At 32.8% G+C, this 19426-nt stretch overlaps 2 protein-coding genes across 2 annotated transcripts; one reads left to right on the top strand and one right to left on the bottom strand.

Moving 5' to 3' along the window:
- Positions 1 to 7897: 7897 nt before the first annotated feature.
- Positions 7898 to 9227, top strand: LOC110639995 (probable strigolactone esterase DAD2). Its single transcript, XM_021791128.2, has 2 exons — positions 7898 to 8425; positions 8517 to 9227. The coding sequence occupies exons 1-2, from the start codon at positions 8055 to 8057 to the stop codon at positions 8944 to 8946; spliced, it is 801 nt and encodes a 266-aa protein (XP_021646820.2). The 5' UTR covers positions 7898 to 8054; the 3' UTR covers positions 8947 to 9227.
- Positions 9228 to 13713: 4486 nt separating this feature from the next.
- Positions 13714 to 15752, bottom strand: LOC110639982 (U-box domain-containing protein 4). The gene is made up of 2 exons (XM_021791110.2): positions 14597 to 15752; positions 13714 to 13948 (listed from the first exon to the last, which is right to left on the bottom strand). Exons 1-2 carry the CDS (start codon positions 15575 to 15577, stop codon positions 13871 to 13873), a joined length of 1059 nt encoding a protein of 352 aa, XP_021646802.1. The 5' UTR covers positions 15578 to 15752; the 3' UTR covers positions 13714 to 13870.
- Between the last annotated feature and the right edge of the window lie 3674 nt (positions 15753 to 19426).

Consider the following 19426-nt stretch of genomic DNA (forward strand, 5'->3'; position numbering starts at 1 on the left):
TGAGAACTCAAAATTAAGATACAGGGGTATTTTGGTCATTTCACAAGGTGACATGCGGCACAATGAGATGGTGACACATGACACTACACATAAGCTTGCCATATGTCTTTTAATCATGTAAGATGATCAAAGTCAAGATTAAATATAGGTTTGACACTTGGCACAATATGATTGGATTAATTAAACCTAGAGCCAATCAGAGAGTGACATGTGGCAAGGATTTTAAGTGGTGACGTAGCTATATAAGTGTAAGGATGAAAGAATAAAAAACATAAGCTGTTGTATTCTTTTGGTGCCACACCCTTGGCTGCCTCTCCCTCTCTTCTTCTTCATCTCTCATCAATTCAAAGAGATTAGTCAACAATTTCTTGAATTAAAAATACTAAAAATCGTTTCTAGTGTCCTGTTTACATCTGTAATCTCTTAAAAGGCAAAACTTGATTTTCTAATTGATTGGAAAAGCTTTAGAAGCTGTTCAAGGAGCTGCCATTGGTGATTTTGGTGTGGACAAGCTAGAGGGACAACATCTGGTGTCCTAGGCGCATCCCAAATGTGCCAAACACATTGTAGTACATAAAAAATGTTAGTGCACTTGTTCTTGATCTAATATAGGGTTCTAATAAATTAATATGTTAATTCTAAAATTTTAAATGACAGATGTAGATCAAAAAACATATTAAAAGAATTTTAATATGCTGTTTATCATTGAAATCAAATAAATAAAAATGAATCTTGCACGATGCATGTGACCCTAGGTGAAAAATTTTTGAATTTAATGATATAAACTTGTGTTTTTCATGCTTCCGCTCCTTCATATATATATATATATATATATAAATGAGAGGTATCCGAGTATGACGGTTGTAGCCCCCTTAAGCTTGAGGCCCGTGATCACCGGTTGACGTCCTCGATTTAACTCAACCCCATTGGAAGGGATTTACCATCGAACCTGAGGTGGCACCAAATGAGGCGAACCATTAGACAACTTGTTGCCATCTCTCATTACACTCCTAAGCAGATACAATATTTAATCATCATACTAGTGCGGGGACTCAAACCAGAGTAGGACAAAACCATCTCACCAAATTAACCACCAAGCTATTGCTTTTGGTGGTTAGTTTGGACAGTTAGCCTCATAATGAATGTTATATAAAAGACTTTCAAGTTTAAGCCTTAACCAATAAATTTAAACTTGAAAATTTATCATTTTAAAACATTTTTAATATATTAATTCAAAATTTTATCAAATAAAATGCATGAATAATGAATGTTTAATCTTTTTAATAAATCCAAAAAAAAAAATCAAATATTCATTCAGTAACACTAAAATTATTTATGATTATGGGAGTTTGAATATTAAGTATAACAATAAAATAAACTAATTAAATTAATATTTTTCACCTTTAAAATACAAATAGTAAGAAAATTTGGAACATGAGTTTAGAAATCCATTTATTATAAAATTATTTATTTTATTATTAATTATTATTCAATTTATTGTAATTTTATTAAATTAAATTTTTTTTTAAACTAAAAAGAAGGTAATTAATTCAACTTATTATCCATCTTATCCTCTTAAGACATCAAATCATTGAAAATAGACGTGAAATTCAAAGAAAGTAGGGCACTAGCACATTGGATCCAGAATATGGCATCAACCACGCGTGACAGAAAAGGCTAAATTTAGACTGACTCTTTTATTTAATTAATTAATTATTTTTATTTTTAAATATATGTGCTATATATCATTGAGCAATGGAAAGGAGACAGATATATTGATTGTAGCAAAAGAAGAAGAACTAGAGGAGAAGAAGATATATAGAGAGGTATGATTGTGTCCAAACTAATTCACTTGTAATAATCTCATGGGCAATGATTCAACAGACTGACTCCAACTATGCCCCTTTTTCCACTGACTTGGAATCCAATAAAAGACCATTCATCCTATGTATTTAATTGCATGCTTTGTTGATTTATTAAACAAAAAATGGAAGCAATCTTGCTGACTTTTATGAAAGGCATGATGGTGCTAAAAAGAAGGCCCATATATATATATATATACTTAATTGAAATATTATATATATTTATATATAAATTGATTAATAATTTAAATTTTGATAATAAGGGTGTATAAATAGTTGATTTGATTTTGAATCAAACTAAAAATAAAAAGATGTTGGAATACATTTTATAAAAAGAAATAAATTAAAATAAAGAGATTAATTGAACAAATTAAATTGAAATAAATCAGTTTAACTCGATCCATAGATTCTTTTCATAATTTTAACAATCAAACAAAATTTAGTTCTTCCAATTTCAACAATAAAAAAAAAAGCTAATATAAAAAATACAAATTATATCAAAATCAAACTTTAACTTAGTTTTTTCTCTGTTTTGCTTCGACAACCATCATCAACCACCGTTCTATCAGCGATGAGGCTACTTGCAGAAACAGAACATGCCGGCAACGTCGAAGGGAGTTAAGAAATAATGCAGAGATAGAGAAATTCCAGCTAGACTATTATCATAATTAGAAGACCATTAAGTTTTGGTCATTTTACACATCAGCACGCGTGTATCTCAAATTTCAGCACCAGTGCAATTTTGTGTTTATATGTAATTTTTTTTTTTTTTAAAGTTCATGTGTGTATTGGGTTTCAAAAATAAGTAAAAATGTGTGATAGATAAAAATCAAATAAAACAAGCGTGTAATGATGTGTTTAGCTAAATGATTATACAATACATTAAGTTAAGAGCCAATTTTTAGATGAAAACAATGAAAAGAAATTTGAAAAAAGCCCTCTTGTGATCGAACCCTAGCTAGAAATTAATTGGGTATTGATTATCAATGCTATCACTTAAACTAAAAAACCAAGGAACATAATTAAATGAAATGTCGGACATATATGTGATATGGTACAATTACAATACAAGCCAAAGCCAGGGGAAAAAAATGACAGAAACATATATATAGAAGGCAATGGTAGTCCTCTCTTAATAAAATAAATTCATTTGCCTACTAAAAAAAAGGCAATGGTAGTCCCAAAATCCAGGAGAATCCATTCTCATGATGAAATATATAGTTAATACTGCATTCTATAATCAAAATGATTAGTTAAACATCTCTTTCTGTCCGTCCTTTCCTGCTCAGCATTCCATTTCAAACATGGAAAAGGTCGAGAACATGAGTAGATGCTAAAATACAGGATATAATGAAAAAGTATGTAGATAAGATAAGCCCAATGACTCATCAAACCAATAGGAATACTCCATATAGGGAAACTGGTCTCCACAAGGTTGCACCAATCATAAATAACCCATGATCATCTCTCTCTCTCTCTCTCTCTCACATGTCGTTGTTAAACAATATTCCTATATAAGTTGGACATGGGGACCTAAACCCTATTAACTTATCTGCAACTTTCCAACTTTATGTCCTCACATGCTTTATCTCATTCGATGAATACCTACTATATATATAGTTCATGGGACACCCTAGATGACAAAACGAAGATGGGTTCATATGCGCTGCTTTAATGGTTACTTTGTCTGCTACCTATCTCTTGGGTCATGTTGATGCGCTAGATCTACGCCATGGGCTAGGCCCCACTCCAGAGATATTGTTGCTTGAGAGAGAGAGGAAGGACTAATGCTTATAAGCAATCTAACCCTTGGACTCTTAACCGATATAGGATGTTGGACATTAACAGGTCACTTCCATTGTTACAATTGAAGTGAGTTACTTCTTTCTAGTTACTAATAATTCATAATTTAAAAGTTTGTTTATACAGTAAGAATTGAAGCATATGCTAGAATTTTCAAGAGATGATATAAAAGAGCATATATAGAGTTCGATCAATGCTAATTATATGATTTGTTAACCAAAAGAATTCACATTTTTGCAAATCCATATCACTCATATTTGGTTTGACTTAATATGGAGAGATAAGATTTCAAAGCAATGGAAAACAGATTAAAAAAAAAAAAAAAAAGAATGATATGATATGATCCCGTGAAGAGCATTTTAGTGGATTATCCTATAGGACTTTCACATGGATTGGTGTTTCATAGTGCCACGAATTACTCTAGTCTACCAATGAAGCTATATTTGGTTTTTCATCACTTGTAATGATACTCTCCCTCTCTTTTTCTATGCTGAAGTTGTTATCATCAATAGTAGAAACCAAGAAATCAACAAACGTGTTGGAGACTAAAGCACGTCCATATATATATATATATATATATATATATATATATATATGTATAGTTCTCATCCAAATCTAAGTGGTCAATGCTAAAAGCTAAACCTAGCAAAATCTTCAAGATTGGCTGGCCTAGCTAGCAAGCGAATATGTATATGTTTCTCTCCCATTACGAATCTTTTAATTTCAATTTGTGTGGTTTTGTTTAGATTGAATTGGAGAGATGATTATTTAATTAATTCCATAGATCAAAAGATATACAATGCTTGCTATAACAATGAGAATCATTGAAAGTCTGGTCATGAAGGCTGCCAAAGGAAAAGCTGGTGTAGGAAAGTTAATTGGGAAGATCTTTTTAAGGACGAAATCATAAGGTTCAAAGGTTAAAATGGATAATATAATTTGATTTATATTTGGATATTATTAGTGATGGGGAGAGATATAAAGAGAGAAGAATGTGCCTGTTGCTTGGCATGGCCAATCTTTGTCAAAGAAGAGGAAAATCTGTAAAGCGATGTGGAGAAGTCAATTCTGCGACCAATGGGATAGCTGAATGCGGCAACAAGAAAAAGATATATATACATATATTCAGGGCCTTTGTTTTTTTCTCCTGGGGATGCATGAAAGGCTACACCCAATTGAATCAGATTCCTGTATGTGACCCTACTGCCTCTCAAAATTCAATACCAGATAGAGATTCTCTGTACACATGAAACATTCACAGTCAGCTGCAGCCCTAGCTGCAACTTGTATTAAGGTTTATTATTAATATTGCCTAGACAATCTCATCAACAACAAGAACATATTGAAAAAAAACCCATAATCATGATTATTCCTGTGCTTTGGACTTTATATTGCATGCTCGATCAACCCTTATATTAGATGTGTAATTATGGAGTATTTTGCATGCATTGATCCTGCTTTAGAAATTAATGTTTTAATCCAATCTTGTCCTTCTTTAGCTGTCATAATAATCAACGTCACCAATCTTATGTGTTCTCCTAGCTAGCAACTTCATCATCTAAACCTATTTCACAGGCGAAAGAAGTCAAAAAATTTTTAATTTTAATTGTGAGATTTTGATTGTTTTACAGTATGGTAAGAGAGTTATTAAATTACTATTTAGTCCTAAATTATAGAATTATTAACGTCTTCATCTTATATTTTTAAATTATTTTTTTTAGTTCCTCCCTTTTGATTCTATCTACCAATTGATCATTCCATCAATTTTAATGTTAAAAGTCAAATGGGACGATATCGCCCCTCGAATAATGGGATTAACTATCGTCTCTAGCTAAAATGGGTTTTCTATCTGCAGATGATAGGGTTTGAAGAGTGAGATGTAACAACGCCATCACTGTCGAAATGTCAACTTTACGCCGTTGCCCTAAATTAATAACAGGTCCCTTCGTTTGCTTTCCAGCAATTATATGGGTATGCCCAACAGTTCTTCATCCCCATTAGTTTCCCTAAATTAACAACGCATATACGTGCTCAGTGTTCTTCCAACGCGTAACCCCTATAATAATTTTTTTTTTTTTTTCTAGTAGAACCCGGTGGAGAAAAAAAAAATCTTATCTTGTACTACAGAAATTAAAATAAAAATAAATTTTTGTTTTTTTTTTTTAACTTTTCCTCCTTTAATACTAAGGGTTGTTTTTAAAATATTATTAAATTTATTATTGAAAAAAATAATTTTTAAATATATTTATTAGAGAATATTAAATTATTTAATTATTTTAAAATTTTATAATTAAAATATATTAAATTTAATTTAAATTTATTTTTAAATTGAACCAAATATAACCAAACTTTCAATTCATTTATAGTTTGGTTTTTAAAGTTTTATTAAGCTACGGTTTAATTCTTTTTTTAATATTTTAATTTAGATTTAATTTTATTTTTAATTTTTTAATTTTGACTTGATGCAGTTTAAATTCAATTCCTAAAAAGATTTATAAATTTTCTATCATGAAAAATAAAACCTAAATTATCATTTGAATTTTCAAGTTAATTATCATTTAAAATATATCAGGAATTTTTATATTTTTCTTTATACATGTATAAATTTTATTTAAATTAATATAAAATATATCAAAATTATATTTCTATTAATTTAAATTATATTATATTAATATAAAATAATTAATAGCTGTTAATTAAAACTTTATTTTAATTGTGAGTTGAATTTATGATAATTGAATGCTAATATTTACTTATAAATAATCTCATTTTTATCATTAGAATTTACTCCAATTAAACTATTTAAATTTTTATTAATGTATTTTCATTTCAAAAAAATAATATATAATTATTAATTTAAATAAAGAAAATAACAGATATATATCTTTTTTAAGTAACTTATAATTTATTTTTGTATAATTTAACTAATTATAATAAGATGTAATTTATAACCAAAGACTCGCAAGGCATTGCAAGTCCTCATTTAAAGAATTGCAGCCTCCACGATCAAAGGGCATTATGGTCTAAGTCTAACAAACATAATACCTCACCGGGAGATTTTAATCCTTTTATATTTGTAAGATTTTATTGTGAATTTGTTTTTAATAAAATGAACAATCAATAATAAATAAAATAAAAATCAAATAATACTACTTAATCTCTATATTTTAACTAAATTAATTATTTGGTCCATCTATTTTAAAAAGATATATTATTTTGTCCCTTTATTTTCACTCTATTAAACTATTTAATTTATCTGCTAATTTTTTACAACTACTAATAGTTAAATTAATATTTAGTCCATCTATTTTATTGAAAATAATTAGGTTGTTCATATATTTTGAAAAACACATTAGTTAGTATATGAAATTTAATTTTATTAAGTATTTAGTCTATTCAATATATTATTTTTTTTATATTTAAATTGTTCTGACCGCTTATTTCTCTATCTATATTTCTTTCATTTTGCACCTATATCATTCACTCTCTCATACTCTCTCTGTTTTTCATTATTTGATAGAAAATAGTATAAATTATAAATACGAAAATATTAATTAATATCACTATAACTTCAAGTAATTAAGGTAATAATTTAAGAAATTTATTTCTTAATAGAAAAAATATAAAAATAATGTTAAAAGAATTGAGTGAAAATACTTAAATAATTATATATATATATATATATATATAATCTATTTCTATGGAGCATGTGGATGTAACAAAACGAAAATTGGAAGTACCAGTAAGAGAATTGCTAGAATGCATATGTCATTCATCCCACAGCATAACTACCCAAGGGGTCCGTCCATTGCTAATAATGGACGCTAGCAATAGACTTTCATTATTAATATGGAATTCTAGTAAGTTTTTATTTTATTCAGCAGTCCTAATAATTCCAAACATTAGTAACATTTTCCTTAAAAAAAAAAAGTAATATTACACGAGATAATAATTAACACTTTAAGATTTTATTGTTTTTGATAAAAACTAACTTGTTTTAGAAAATTAAATATTCCATAATTTATTCTGAAAAATTATTTCCAAAATTGCAAATGCTGACGAATTTATTTTCTTCATCAATCCAATCCAGTTCATTCAGTTCACCATATAGCATCATAAAAAATATTATTTTAATAATATATAATTTATAAATTAAATTGATATAAAAAAAATTTCTATTATACGGTCCCTGTAAACAAATATAAATGGCATCTGTGGACTATAAAACCAACCCCTCCAACCATGACCTAACCACATTAAATTTTTATACAAGCAGTCCTCTCTCTTTCTCTCTCCAACCAGAAGCGCCTTTTCAATAGTAAAAAATCTCCTCCTTCCTTCAACCTCTTTTTTCTTCCCTGTTCTAGCTCTACATCCATCTCCCCGAACATGGGCACTACCCTGTTAGAAGCTCTCAACGTCCGTGTAGTCGGCTCTGGAGAGAAATTTCTCGTTCTTGCCCATGGATTTGGAACGGACCAATCAACATGGCAGCGCATTCTCCCCTTCTTTACTCAAAACTACAGCGTAATTCTTTACGACCTCGTTTGCGCCGGCAGTGTCAATCCTGACTACTTTGATTTTAGAAGGTATACTACTCTTGATGCTTACGTCGATGACTTGCTTAACATTCTTGACGCTCTTCGCGTCGATCGCTGCGCCTATGTCGGTCACTCTGTCTCCGCCATGATTGGTCTGTTGGCCTCCATTAGGCGCCCTGAACTCTTCTCCAAACTCATCCTCATAGGTGCTTCCCCAAGGTAACGCCTTATTTCCTGCTTACATGAGTTTTCGTTTTCTTGTTTGATTCATTTTTTCTTGATTGGCCCTGAAATTTGTGTTATACCCCAGATTCTTGAACGACAAAGATTACCATGGAGGATTCGAGCGACCTGATATTGAGAATGTTTTCGCAGCAATGGAAGCGAATTATGAAGCCTGGGTCAATGGTTTTGCACCGCTCGCTGTCGGTGCGGACGTGCCTGCGGCGGTTAGAGAATTCAGCAGGACCCTTTTCAATATGAGGCCAGATATTACATTATTTGTTTCCAGGACCGTATTTAATAGTGATCTAAGAGGGATTCTAGGCCTGGTCAAGGTGCCCTGTTGCATAATTCAGACAGCCAAGGACGTGTCAGTACCAGCATCTGTGGCGGAGTATTTGAAAACCCATTTGGGTGGGCGTAGCACGGTTGAGATATTAAGGACAGAGGGTCATTTGCCACATTTGAGCGCCCCAGCTTTGTTGGCCCAAGTGATCCGGCGAGCCCTTTCGCGGTGAGCGATGGCACTGCTTGTAGTTGTGGGAAATGAATGAAGAAGTCAATTGACGTCAGTTAGGTCCGAGTTACTACAGTACAGGCACAGCTACTAAGTGGGGTCCCAAAAAAAATTGTAATAAGGTGGAGATGTTGACACCTGGCGAATAATTTGTGGACATTAGTCCATTGTACTTGGGATAAATATGTACTGATGTAATGAGATGAAATGATATTTTGGAAAGGATAAGAAATGCCCACGTGATAATCACGTGATGAGGGAATGCTACTTTGTTTTTATCCACCTCGTTTCTTTTTTTCCTTGTTTTCGAGCGGGGAAGTTGGCAGAAGCTATAAAGAGATGAAATGCTGCTATTAATTTTTGTACTTTTGGGGAACCCTCCAACATGGCCTTTTCAGAAGAAAACAACGCCGCGTATGGATGAAAGAATCTTTCTTAGTCTCTTGGAAACAATCCAAACTTGTTAATGACCCACTAACCTGATTATGGTGCAGATAGATTCTCCCTCGTTGCCACTTTTTTGCAGTCCTCCGTTATCTACACCACCACCAGATTCTTGATTGAGGACTATTCTATCCTTATTTTTTTAAAAAGAAACTTGTTTTGGGAAACAAACAGAACAAGCTTTTGAACCATTTCGATGTATAGCCAATCATGGACATAGAGGTTGATGTACAAACAAAAACGTTATTTTTTTAATATATTTTCTCAACTTGCAATCGCAGCATCAAATTTGTAGAGTGTGCTGCAGGTACAAGGTATTCTCTTGGTTGGTTGCATTATTTAATGTTATATATTTTGTGGTTTAGGAGAATAATAGTAACGAACACAAGGAATGGCAAAGTCGTAGTGGCATTTGATGCTTTTTTTTTTTTTAATCTGCGCAGAGGGTTGTGTAAAGATGCCTGTCTCCTAAATTTTAACCTGTCGTTTATGTCTGAGATATAGATTGCAAGAATCGTCCTTCGGATGATCTTGAAGAAGAGGTGTCCAGCAAGCATCCCTATACTTTTATTGAAACAGGAGAGTCAAGAACACTTGTATTTATCAAAGCCAAGACACAATTGAGTGATTCTGATATGTGAGAGAGCTATATAGATCAGAAGTGACAGAGAAATCAATATTTGTAGTTGCCAAGATCTTCTTCCTTTTTTTTTTTTTTTTGGCTTGGCATAACTTCACGTGCTGCTGCAGTCTTTCATTTCCCTCGGTGGCCACCAGCCAACTCCATCCATCTTTATGCTGCATTCACATGTGCACTGGATCGACCTTCTCAAAAATTTTCAAGGATCAACAATTATAAATTAGAACTCAAAATAGTTTTCGAGTATGAGTTGAATTACTTTCTTCTTGTTTGCTAAAGAGAAAAACCTTGCGAAACTGAAATATAAAAATGATGGTCAGCTTTTTTTTAACAATTAATTTTGATAGGAACTCAAGATTTCACAGAAGCAAGTCAGCTCGCTTTCATGGAGCACGCTGTCGGCCATTTATTTCTATGCATCCTTCGTGGTCTATGCACCATATTCTGGCTATCAACCATTCAGGCCAGCCCATAAATTGAATGAACTGTCTTTTTAGGCCTTTTGGGCCACAATATATCCAAGAAAAGTTCTGGGCTTCGATCTACATCATCATATAATATAATATAATAAGGAAAACATTTGCTGATGCAAGGGCCATAATATAATATAATAAGGAAAACATTTGCTGATGCAAGGGCCAGAGAATAGGAACATGGAAAATAAGGCCAGCGGATTGAAGTGGAATAGAAGGCAAAGGTGGTCAATTTCGGTGGCTTTGTTTGTTCCCTCAACTCATAATTTTGCCTCTGAACCCGCAAGAGTCAATAGATGCCAAATTGCACGTTTTTGGCAAGCTAACTTCCCAACTCTTCTATATTTTGTCGCTTAATTGATGGGTATTTGACTCTTTTTGATTTGATCATAGATACATATTATCAATAATGATAAGAGAAAATTTTAATTTTTAGTTCATGAATCTGGTAATGGCTCGAGGAATCCTCATCCACAAGAACGCACCACAGTGGAAGCTGAAGAGGGGAATCGCACAAAGCGAACGAATAAAGTGGATACGAGGTATTTTGGTAGTTTCTATTAGATTAATGAAAAATTGGCGATTTAAGACTTATTTAACTATATTTAATTTTCTTATATATATTTAATAAGTAAATTCATTATATATTTTGTGAACTCATATAATTAATAAATGAATCATATTATATATCTTGTAAAATCAATTACTTGAATTTATGAATTTTTTTTAGTACTGTTTTTTTATTGAAATATTGATGTCAATTTTATCACTATTATAACAAAACATTTTTCGTCTTAAAATTATTATTATTTAAAAAAAAAAAAAAAGAATTTCCGCGAGAAATCGCGTGCAGTTCAGCTGGACGGAGTCAAATGTAAAATATATGCAGCAATCGATGGAACAAACGTCCACTGAATTCTCTACCGCGTAAAAGGATTATGAATGTTTGATCTTCCAAACCGCATCGAAAGCAACAACGACATCGCTTGAGAATGGGTAAGCGGATGTGTATATGTTCCAGACTCAGTCACCCTCTTTATTAATTCTTCTATAGGCGACGGTTGAACCATCAACATCAGTCTGTAAAATGGCCAAAATTTATTCCCTGTTAGTATGGCTTTTCAAATTTCTTGAGAAATAGCTCACTATATGGTCAAACGCTTGAAAGAGAAGGGAGCCTCTTTAAAGGCCCTATAAATTTGGAATCATCTTATCTCAATCTTCCTTCAGCGGTTTCTCGGAAAAAGTAATATAAAGCCCAGGAGTAGGTGCAGTGGGTCAACAAGATGCTTAATCAATTGGAAAAGGGAGAAGACAATGATTAAAATAGAACAAGGATTTTAAGAAAAACAGATTGTTTTATAAAAAAAAAAATGTAAAAGAAACTACAAAACCCATAAATTAGCCATCATCAAGCCGTCAATTATTGGGACCCAAATAGAAACGGGAAGATTTACCAGTTACTATTCTGAGCCCGTTCGTTCAAAAACGATTTAAAATCGATCATTTTAACTTTTATTTCAAATTAATTTCATAATTAATAGAAGTCAATGATAAAAGTCTTTTTTTTTTTTTACAATCAAATCAAATTAAATTGTCAATTTTAATTTTGTCTGATTGAAGATATTTAAAATTTGAGAAGAAAAATCTGATTCTAATATTCACCCAAAAATCTATATGTTTTTCAAATTCAAAATTTTAAATCATTGATGAAAAGAGTCCAGAATAGTAGTTGATGTTGTAGCACTCATGTAAAGAAATTCAATCAAGCAACTATTGGCTGTAGTAGGCTTACCACAGAGGAGAAAGAAATTGCAAAGAAAATGTATGAAAGTTGAGAGCTCAACGATTCTGGAAAAAGCCAAGTTCCATACTAGGATGGTAACGGGTCGCTTTTTTGCGGATATCCAATTCGATCAAATCCTAATTATATGGATTTGAGTATTATATAATCGGGTTTAGAATGAATTCGAATTTAAAAAATAATACTCAGATTAGGTTCGGAATTTACATATTAGATATCCATTACCTGAATCCGTTTACATAAATGTTTAATTAAATATAAAATATATATTTTTATAATAATATTTATAAATTTTTATATATTTTATTTTATATAAAATGAAATTTAAATATCTTATGAAATTATTAAATTTTTAAAATATAAATTATTAATTAAAATAATTTTTTATATAAAATATTAATTAAAATATATAAAATTAAATGGATTCAAATTTTTTTCAGATAATAATAAGATGAATTCGAATAGTTGAAAATAAATTTTAAATATATTTAGAAAGGGTTCAAATTTTAATAATATTAATCAAATTCAAATTCGGGTAAGATGATTTTCTCGAATATCCTATTCATTGTCATCTCTATTTTAGAGCATTGATTAATGAGATGCAATGGTAATCAGAAAAAAGCCGCTTAAGTTAAGAATAATTAAAAAAAAAAACTTATGATTGTTTTTGTCAAAAAATCAAATCAAATAAATATATTCAAAGCCATCCAAATAATAATAATTTAAATTATTAGTTGCAATTTTAAGTTTTTATTTAAATGAATTAATTTAATTATTTAAATACTTATCCTAGTTTTTTTTATTATAGGGAGTAATAAGAAACTTCAATTTGAATATTTTCATTTATTTATTTTATGTGAAAAATAAAGGTAAAATAAAAAATTAATTTAATTATTTAAATAACAAAATCAAATACTCTCCGATTAAATTAATTTTTCTTAAAAAAAATTAATTTTTATTATTTTAATTCATGCCAATTCAAATTGAGATAAGATCCGCTCGTCACCGTACCTCAACGTTCACCACGTGGCAAACAAAGGGACGATTCATTCCCCAAATTCAATGGCTACCATTTGAATTCTGAATCAAAGAATTTGTCCCTATTATCCTAATGCACGAGTTCCTCGTGGGCGATGTAAGATCGCAGTATTTTGAGAAAAAAGGGGAAAAACAACAAACAACAAAGCAGAGCAGGAGCGACCCTTCCAAAGCTCTTTCCTTGTTCGTTCTGCCTTTGTTTAATCATTTTTGTTCTGTATCAACTTGTCAAGCAGTCTTCCTTGCTTTTCAATATGCCCACCCACAGTCACTACTTCCATTAAATTAATTTCTTAAAAAAGAAACATATATTTTAATATGAAGAAAAAAAAAACAATTTTAAAATCTGCAAAGGCAAACCAAGGCCGGTATCAAACTCAAACCACTACATTTTACAAGCACAGTAACAGAGAATATCTACGTACAATTGTTTTTCTTTCATCTTTTTGCGAGGGGTGAAGAGGCAAAAACAAAAAGTTATACACACTTTGTATGATTACACATGGGCATGTGGTAGGGACACCATTCATACTGACACATCTGCTGTTCTGGCAGCGCTGTTACCGGATCTTGGTTGCCGTAGAAGATCTATTAGTGTCTCTGCCTGTCCACACATCATCACACACAAAACGACAGGAAAAAACCACTCTCCAATTAGACAAAATTACAGTGGTAAATATGAGAACAAAAGGACACACACAAAAAAAAAAACTCATATCTTCAACTATAAAAACAATTCAACGAGTAAAGTATTCGGAAAAAAAAAAAAACCGAGTAAAGTAAAACCAAAATATCTGTTCTTCTTCGTCTTTTTTTTTCCCCAAAACCCTCCATTGGTTAAGACTCGGTATAACCAGCAGAGCTAAGTGAAAAAATAATTGGTGACATTTCACTTTGCCATTTGGGATGAAAAAGTAACACTATAGAGTTGGAAAAGGACGGGTATTGCCCCCATTTTGTCTTTACCATTTGGGATAGAAAAGGAAATTCAATAGTTTTGTTGCCATCAAATTTCCTGGACAGCAAAATTTGTGGGTTGATTCTTGCTCTTGAAAAAAGTTTTTGAGTAATTCTTGAAATTTCCTTTTACCAAAAGGGCAAACTAAAGAGGAGGCTGACGTGGCCAACTGTGTTCTCTTTCTTCAAAAACAAAAACCAGCAAAACGACATGGATTTTCAAAATAGTGGGGCCACGTCAGTGGGCATTAGAACATCGACCCTTTGACAACCGGAAATTCAGAACTTCGCTTACCTTTCCCTTGGCGCGATTGGTGCCGGACTGTGACAAAGCCACCAAGGGAGGAATCGCTCCTTCGCGGGCCACCATCGCACGATGCAACAAATTATCCTCGCAAATCTGCAACAATATCCCAACCGCAATCTCCTTCTGCCTCTGCGATCCGACCTCGATGATCTCCACCAGTACCGGAATCCCACCTTCTTCAACCAATGCTGTTCTGGCCTCCTGAATAGTAACCAACATGCTCAATACGAACGCTGATTTGTCCACCATGTTTGACCCGAAATCAGCCATTAATTCCACCAGTGGCCTCATGATCCCAGCATGGACAGCCCTTTTTTTATTCTCCTTTGCTGAACATAGCGAATACAGAGCTGTTGCTGCGTCCTTTTTCCCGCGAATTCCTCCACTTTCGAGTAAGTTCACGAGAAGTGGAATGGCCCCAGACCGTCCGATTGCAACCTTGTTTTCTTCTACTTGTGATAGGCGAAGCAAAGCACAGGCTGCGTTCTCTTTCGCAGTTGATGTCCCTGTTCTCAAAGCCCTAACCAGCGGCGTAATCGCTCCCGATGTAGCAATCACTTCCTTGTTCTCGTCGCAGAGAGATAAATTCAAAATAGCCGTGACACCATACTCTTGAAGCTGAGAATCCGGTGATGATATCAACGTAATCAGAGGTTTAATTGCTCCCGCTTTAGCTATTTTGAAGCGGTTCTCTGGCTTGTTCTTAGCAAGGAGCCTAATCTCCATAGCCGCTTGTTTTTGCTCGTCAATCGAACAGGACTCGAGATCCAATACGAGCTGGCGAAGCAGATCATCGGAATTCTCCGATGCGCAAGCTATCAATAATCGCCTGCTCTCCGACGCAGCCGTTTGGAACTCCCCGGATCTGTCGCTATTACAGTCACTGAAAGGAGAGGAATCATCGTTAGCACTAGTATTACCGAAGCTCCTACCCATATACGTGTAATTTGCTCCATTTTCGGTCTCCATCACTACAATATTCTTCTCTTACTGCATCAAAATCAGCTATGAATTCGGATTAAGGTTCGGGTTACAAAATCCGAATTGGTGATATTCGGGTTTGGTAGGCGGTGGCTGGAGCTGCAGAACACACAGAAAGAGAGAGAGAGAGAGAAGAGAGAGAGAGGGAGAGGGAGAGTTAAATAGGGGAAGGGCGAGGGCAGTGCATATAAGGGCGAGGGAAAAAGAACACCTGGACAAGAGTGCGTGGGTCATTGGAGGATGGGCTGACACGTGCAACTGTTCCAAATCCTAGTCGGGTGTAAGCACGTGCGAAAGGTGTCTTTAAACGCGTGCATGGAAGTTTCGCTATTCGATAAAGGCTTTGGACGTTGAGTTCCTTTCTCAGTTCCCTTCGTTGCAACTCATAACAGCGCACATTTTGATTTTAGATCTTTTTTTAATTTTTTTCAGTTTTAGGAGTGGTGGTGGGTAAGATTCGGTGTTGTGTTAACGAAAGTACTTGATGCGCTTGCGTGCTTCTCATAATGCCACGATACTATCTATGCATCTTCAAATCATCGTGGGGTGGACATGCTTTGGTAATCAAATCATGAGGTACCAAAACTGGGGACAATTACAGTTACTATATTTTCGCGCACCATTCGACCGAATTAAAATAAATTTATGTAATATTTAATGATTTGGGTCGCATACTTTATATATTTAATAGTATATATATTATAATAATATTTAATTTTTTATATCATATTTTAAATAAACAAATTTTAAATATTTTATATGATGATTAATATATTTTAAAATATAAATTATTAATAAAAATTATACAAAATTAAATGAGTTTTTTTGAAAGCCTAAAATTAAATGAGTTAAATAATGTTTGATTAATAATAATTGAATTAGACCATATATATGTAGTTTATAATAAATATTAATCAAGTGCCAAATTTTAATTTTAAATGTAATATATTTATGTGTATTATATATTTTTTTTAGGAATATGTCTCATTAAAGTAAATCTAGCGGCATCAAATAATTGGGTTTACAAATAAAGCTTGTTTCAATTAATTTATAAATAAATTGAATAATATATATACATTTGTAATTTATCTATTTATAAAACAGATTAATTTTTTTTTAGAAGTTATTACGTGATATTTTTTAAGAAAGGTTTAACTTGCTACTTAATGTTATTATATTAATGTTTTAATTTTTAATTAATTATGTTAAATTTATAATTTAAAAAATAAAAATAAATTATATTAAATAATTATTAATTTGTAATTTATGACTACTATTTCATGAAAATGATAAAAATATAATTTTATCAAAAATTAAATTATGTAAATAATAAAAATAAAATATTAAATGAAATCATTATAGTTATATATTATAAATTTTAATAATAAAATTTAAAATATATATATATATTAAAAATAATTTTAATTATCAAAATTTAATTAAACATAAATAATTAATTTTTATTAAATTTAACTTAAATTCAACATAAAAATCAATAATTTACAATTAATTATAAGGGATGTGTTCGTAATTTAACTTAAATCTGGCATAAAATTGTAACACCCCTAATTTTTTCTAAATTTATTATTTTTGGGTAAATATTAATATTTAATTTTATTTAAATTTTAAGAAATTGTTTGAGATTTTTCTGATTTTAAAAATCGGGTTTGATTTTCTGAAAATATAAACTTTGATGATTTTTAAAAAATTTATTTAAAGACCACGTGGCAAAACTAAAAATATATTTGGAGTCTGCAAATTTTTCTGAGTTTTCTAGAATTTTTTTGGACCTCGTTTTCGATCCCAAGGCAGAGTAAACATTCAAAATTTTGTATCCTGAATCGGACCGGCCGAATCGGACCGGCCTTTTCTTTTTCTTCCTTCTTCCCCCGCGCGCGTCCCGACCCTCCTCTCTTCCTCTCGAATTTTCTCTCTTCTCCCTCCTCCTCTTGTCGCGCCGCCACCTCCCCGCCACCGCCGATGCGGTCCCAGTAGTCCCGGCCACCGCGCCACAGGCAACGGAAGCGGCGCTGAAGGGACAAGACGCGCAAGTGCGCCGATTCGTCTTCCCGGCCGATCTGGCCACCAATCGGACTTGGTCTTGTGTCTAAACTCATCTACTCGTTGAGAGCTTTCCATAGACACCAAGAACACCGAAATCCATCGAGCGATTTATTCAATTTTTGCCTGGAAAAGTTTTAGCCCATTTTGACTTTTGGGCTAAATTTCTCGCAAACCGTGAATCCCATGAGAAAACCGAGAGTACCAGAGCGCTCCACTCGTCGAGAGCTTCGCAGCGATATAAATTTCAAATTTTTCCGACACCGTTTTTCGATGCGTCCCACGAAACTTCGCAGTATTTTTTCGAGCATTTAATGAGCTTAGAAAATTTCGTAAAATTTATGTACTAACCCCCATGTTGTGAGCTTCATGTAGGTATCTTCAATTCATGGAAATTCGACAGTTGTCCGGGTCTGTGAATTTCCGGCCAGACAGACCGACTACTGGAAAAAGTCTCCAAATTGAATTGAGGTTTTGGCTACCCCACCATTGTCAGACGTCCCGAGCGCGTCCCCGGAGTCAGAATCGGCAAAGGTAAACCCGAACCTTACTTTTTCGTAATTTTCTAGTGCTTAAATAGGATTAAAAATCCATAAAATATTCGTGGTAGTTCAGAAAATTATGATTCTTTTTGCAATAGCCTAGTAATATTGCTAAGGACCGCGGGGCAAAGTTTTAGAATTTTTAGAGCTTGTTTGGGTAGTTTTTGGGAAAATGATCAATTATAAGGACTAAATTGAAATTTTACATATTGTGATGGATGACTGATTTGATGGGCCCAGGAGGGGCTGTGTGATGTGATTGAGTTGTAGATATATGGATTGTGAATATAGAAGTGTGTTTTGAGTCCTTTTGCAGATTGGGTAGGTCCTAGGTGTAGGGGAGACTCTGCCGGATTTTCGGTACGACTTAGGACGTATTTGGTCTTTTCTTAATTTGTATTGAGTTAAATTTATTAAATGATTGTAACGTAATTTTCAGGTGAGCCGGGACAGCCTTCTTCCTCCGCCTAGCCGCCACAGTGACCGTTGTCAAGTCTGTGAGTAAAATATTAATTTTAATTGTAATTTCGATAATATTATATGTTTAAGCATGCTCATGCATCACTTATATGTATGTATCTATGTAGTTAAACTCTAGGCACGTTTTATGTTACATTCATAACTGTTAAAGTGCCATAGATGTTGTTGTGGTAATTTGGAGCAGTGTGTGTGCGTTGGCGTGCGTGTGATGTGGTGTGTACTATGGATAGGACGGGTAGTCACGGCTTGAGATCTTCGCTGGGACCCGATCCTTCGGGGGTAGTCACGGCTTGAGTTCTTCGCTGGCACCAGGTTGGATTTAAGAGAGCTGTATAGGGGATCAGCTCCCATATATTATGATTGATATTACTGGGTGTGTGAGTGCTCCAAATTACTTTTTTGCTGCTATGATGTGAAATTATTGCTGTTGTTGCATTTCACTCTACAGGGTGCATTAGTTTTAGATAGTTATAGAGATTATGGTTAAAATTGATATTTTACTCTCTGAGTCGAACGCTCACTCTTGTTTAATATTTTTTTCAGGCTACAGGAGGATTTTATTGTGGTTAACCTGCTTTTCTCCTTCGCAAGTTGTCTATTAATATTTGCGTAGTTTTATTTACTCCTAGAATTTCCGCATGTGTTATAAATATTCATGTGAATTGGGTCTGTAATATAAATTGTTATTTTGGACCTGTAAACTTATTATTCTATGCATGCTGACGGACTGGATGAGGGAGCAGAGCTCCCATTT

This window comes from Hevea brasiliensis, chromosome 12 (genome assembly GCF_030052815.1).
Source record: "Hevea brasiliensis isolate MT/VB/25A 57/8 chromosome 12, ASM3005281v1, whole genome shotgun sequence".
NCBI classification, from domain to species: domain Eukaryota; kingdom Viridiplantae; phylum Streptophyta; class Magnoliopsida; order Malpighiales; family Euphorbiaceae; genus Hevea; species Hevea brasiliensis.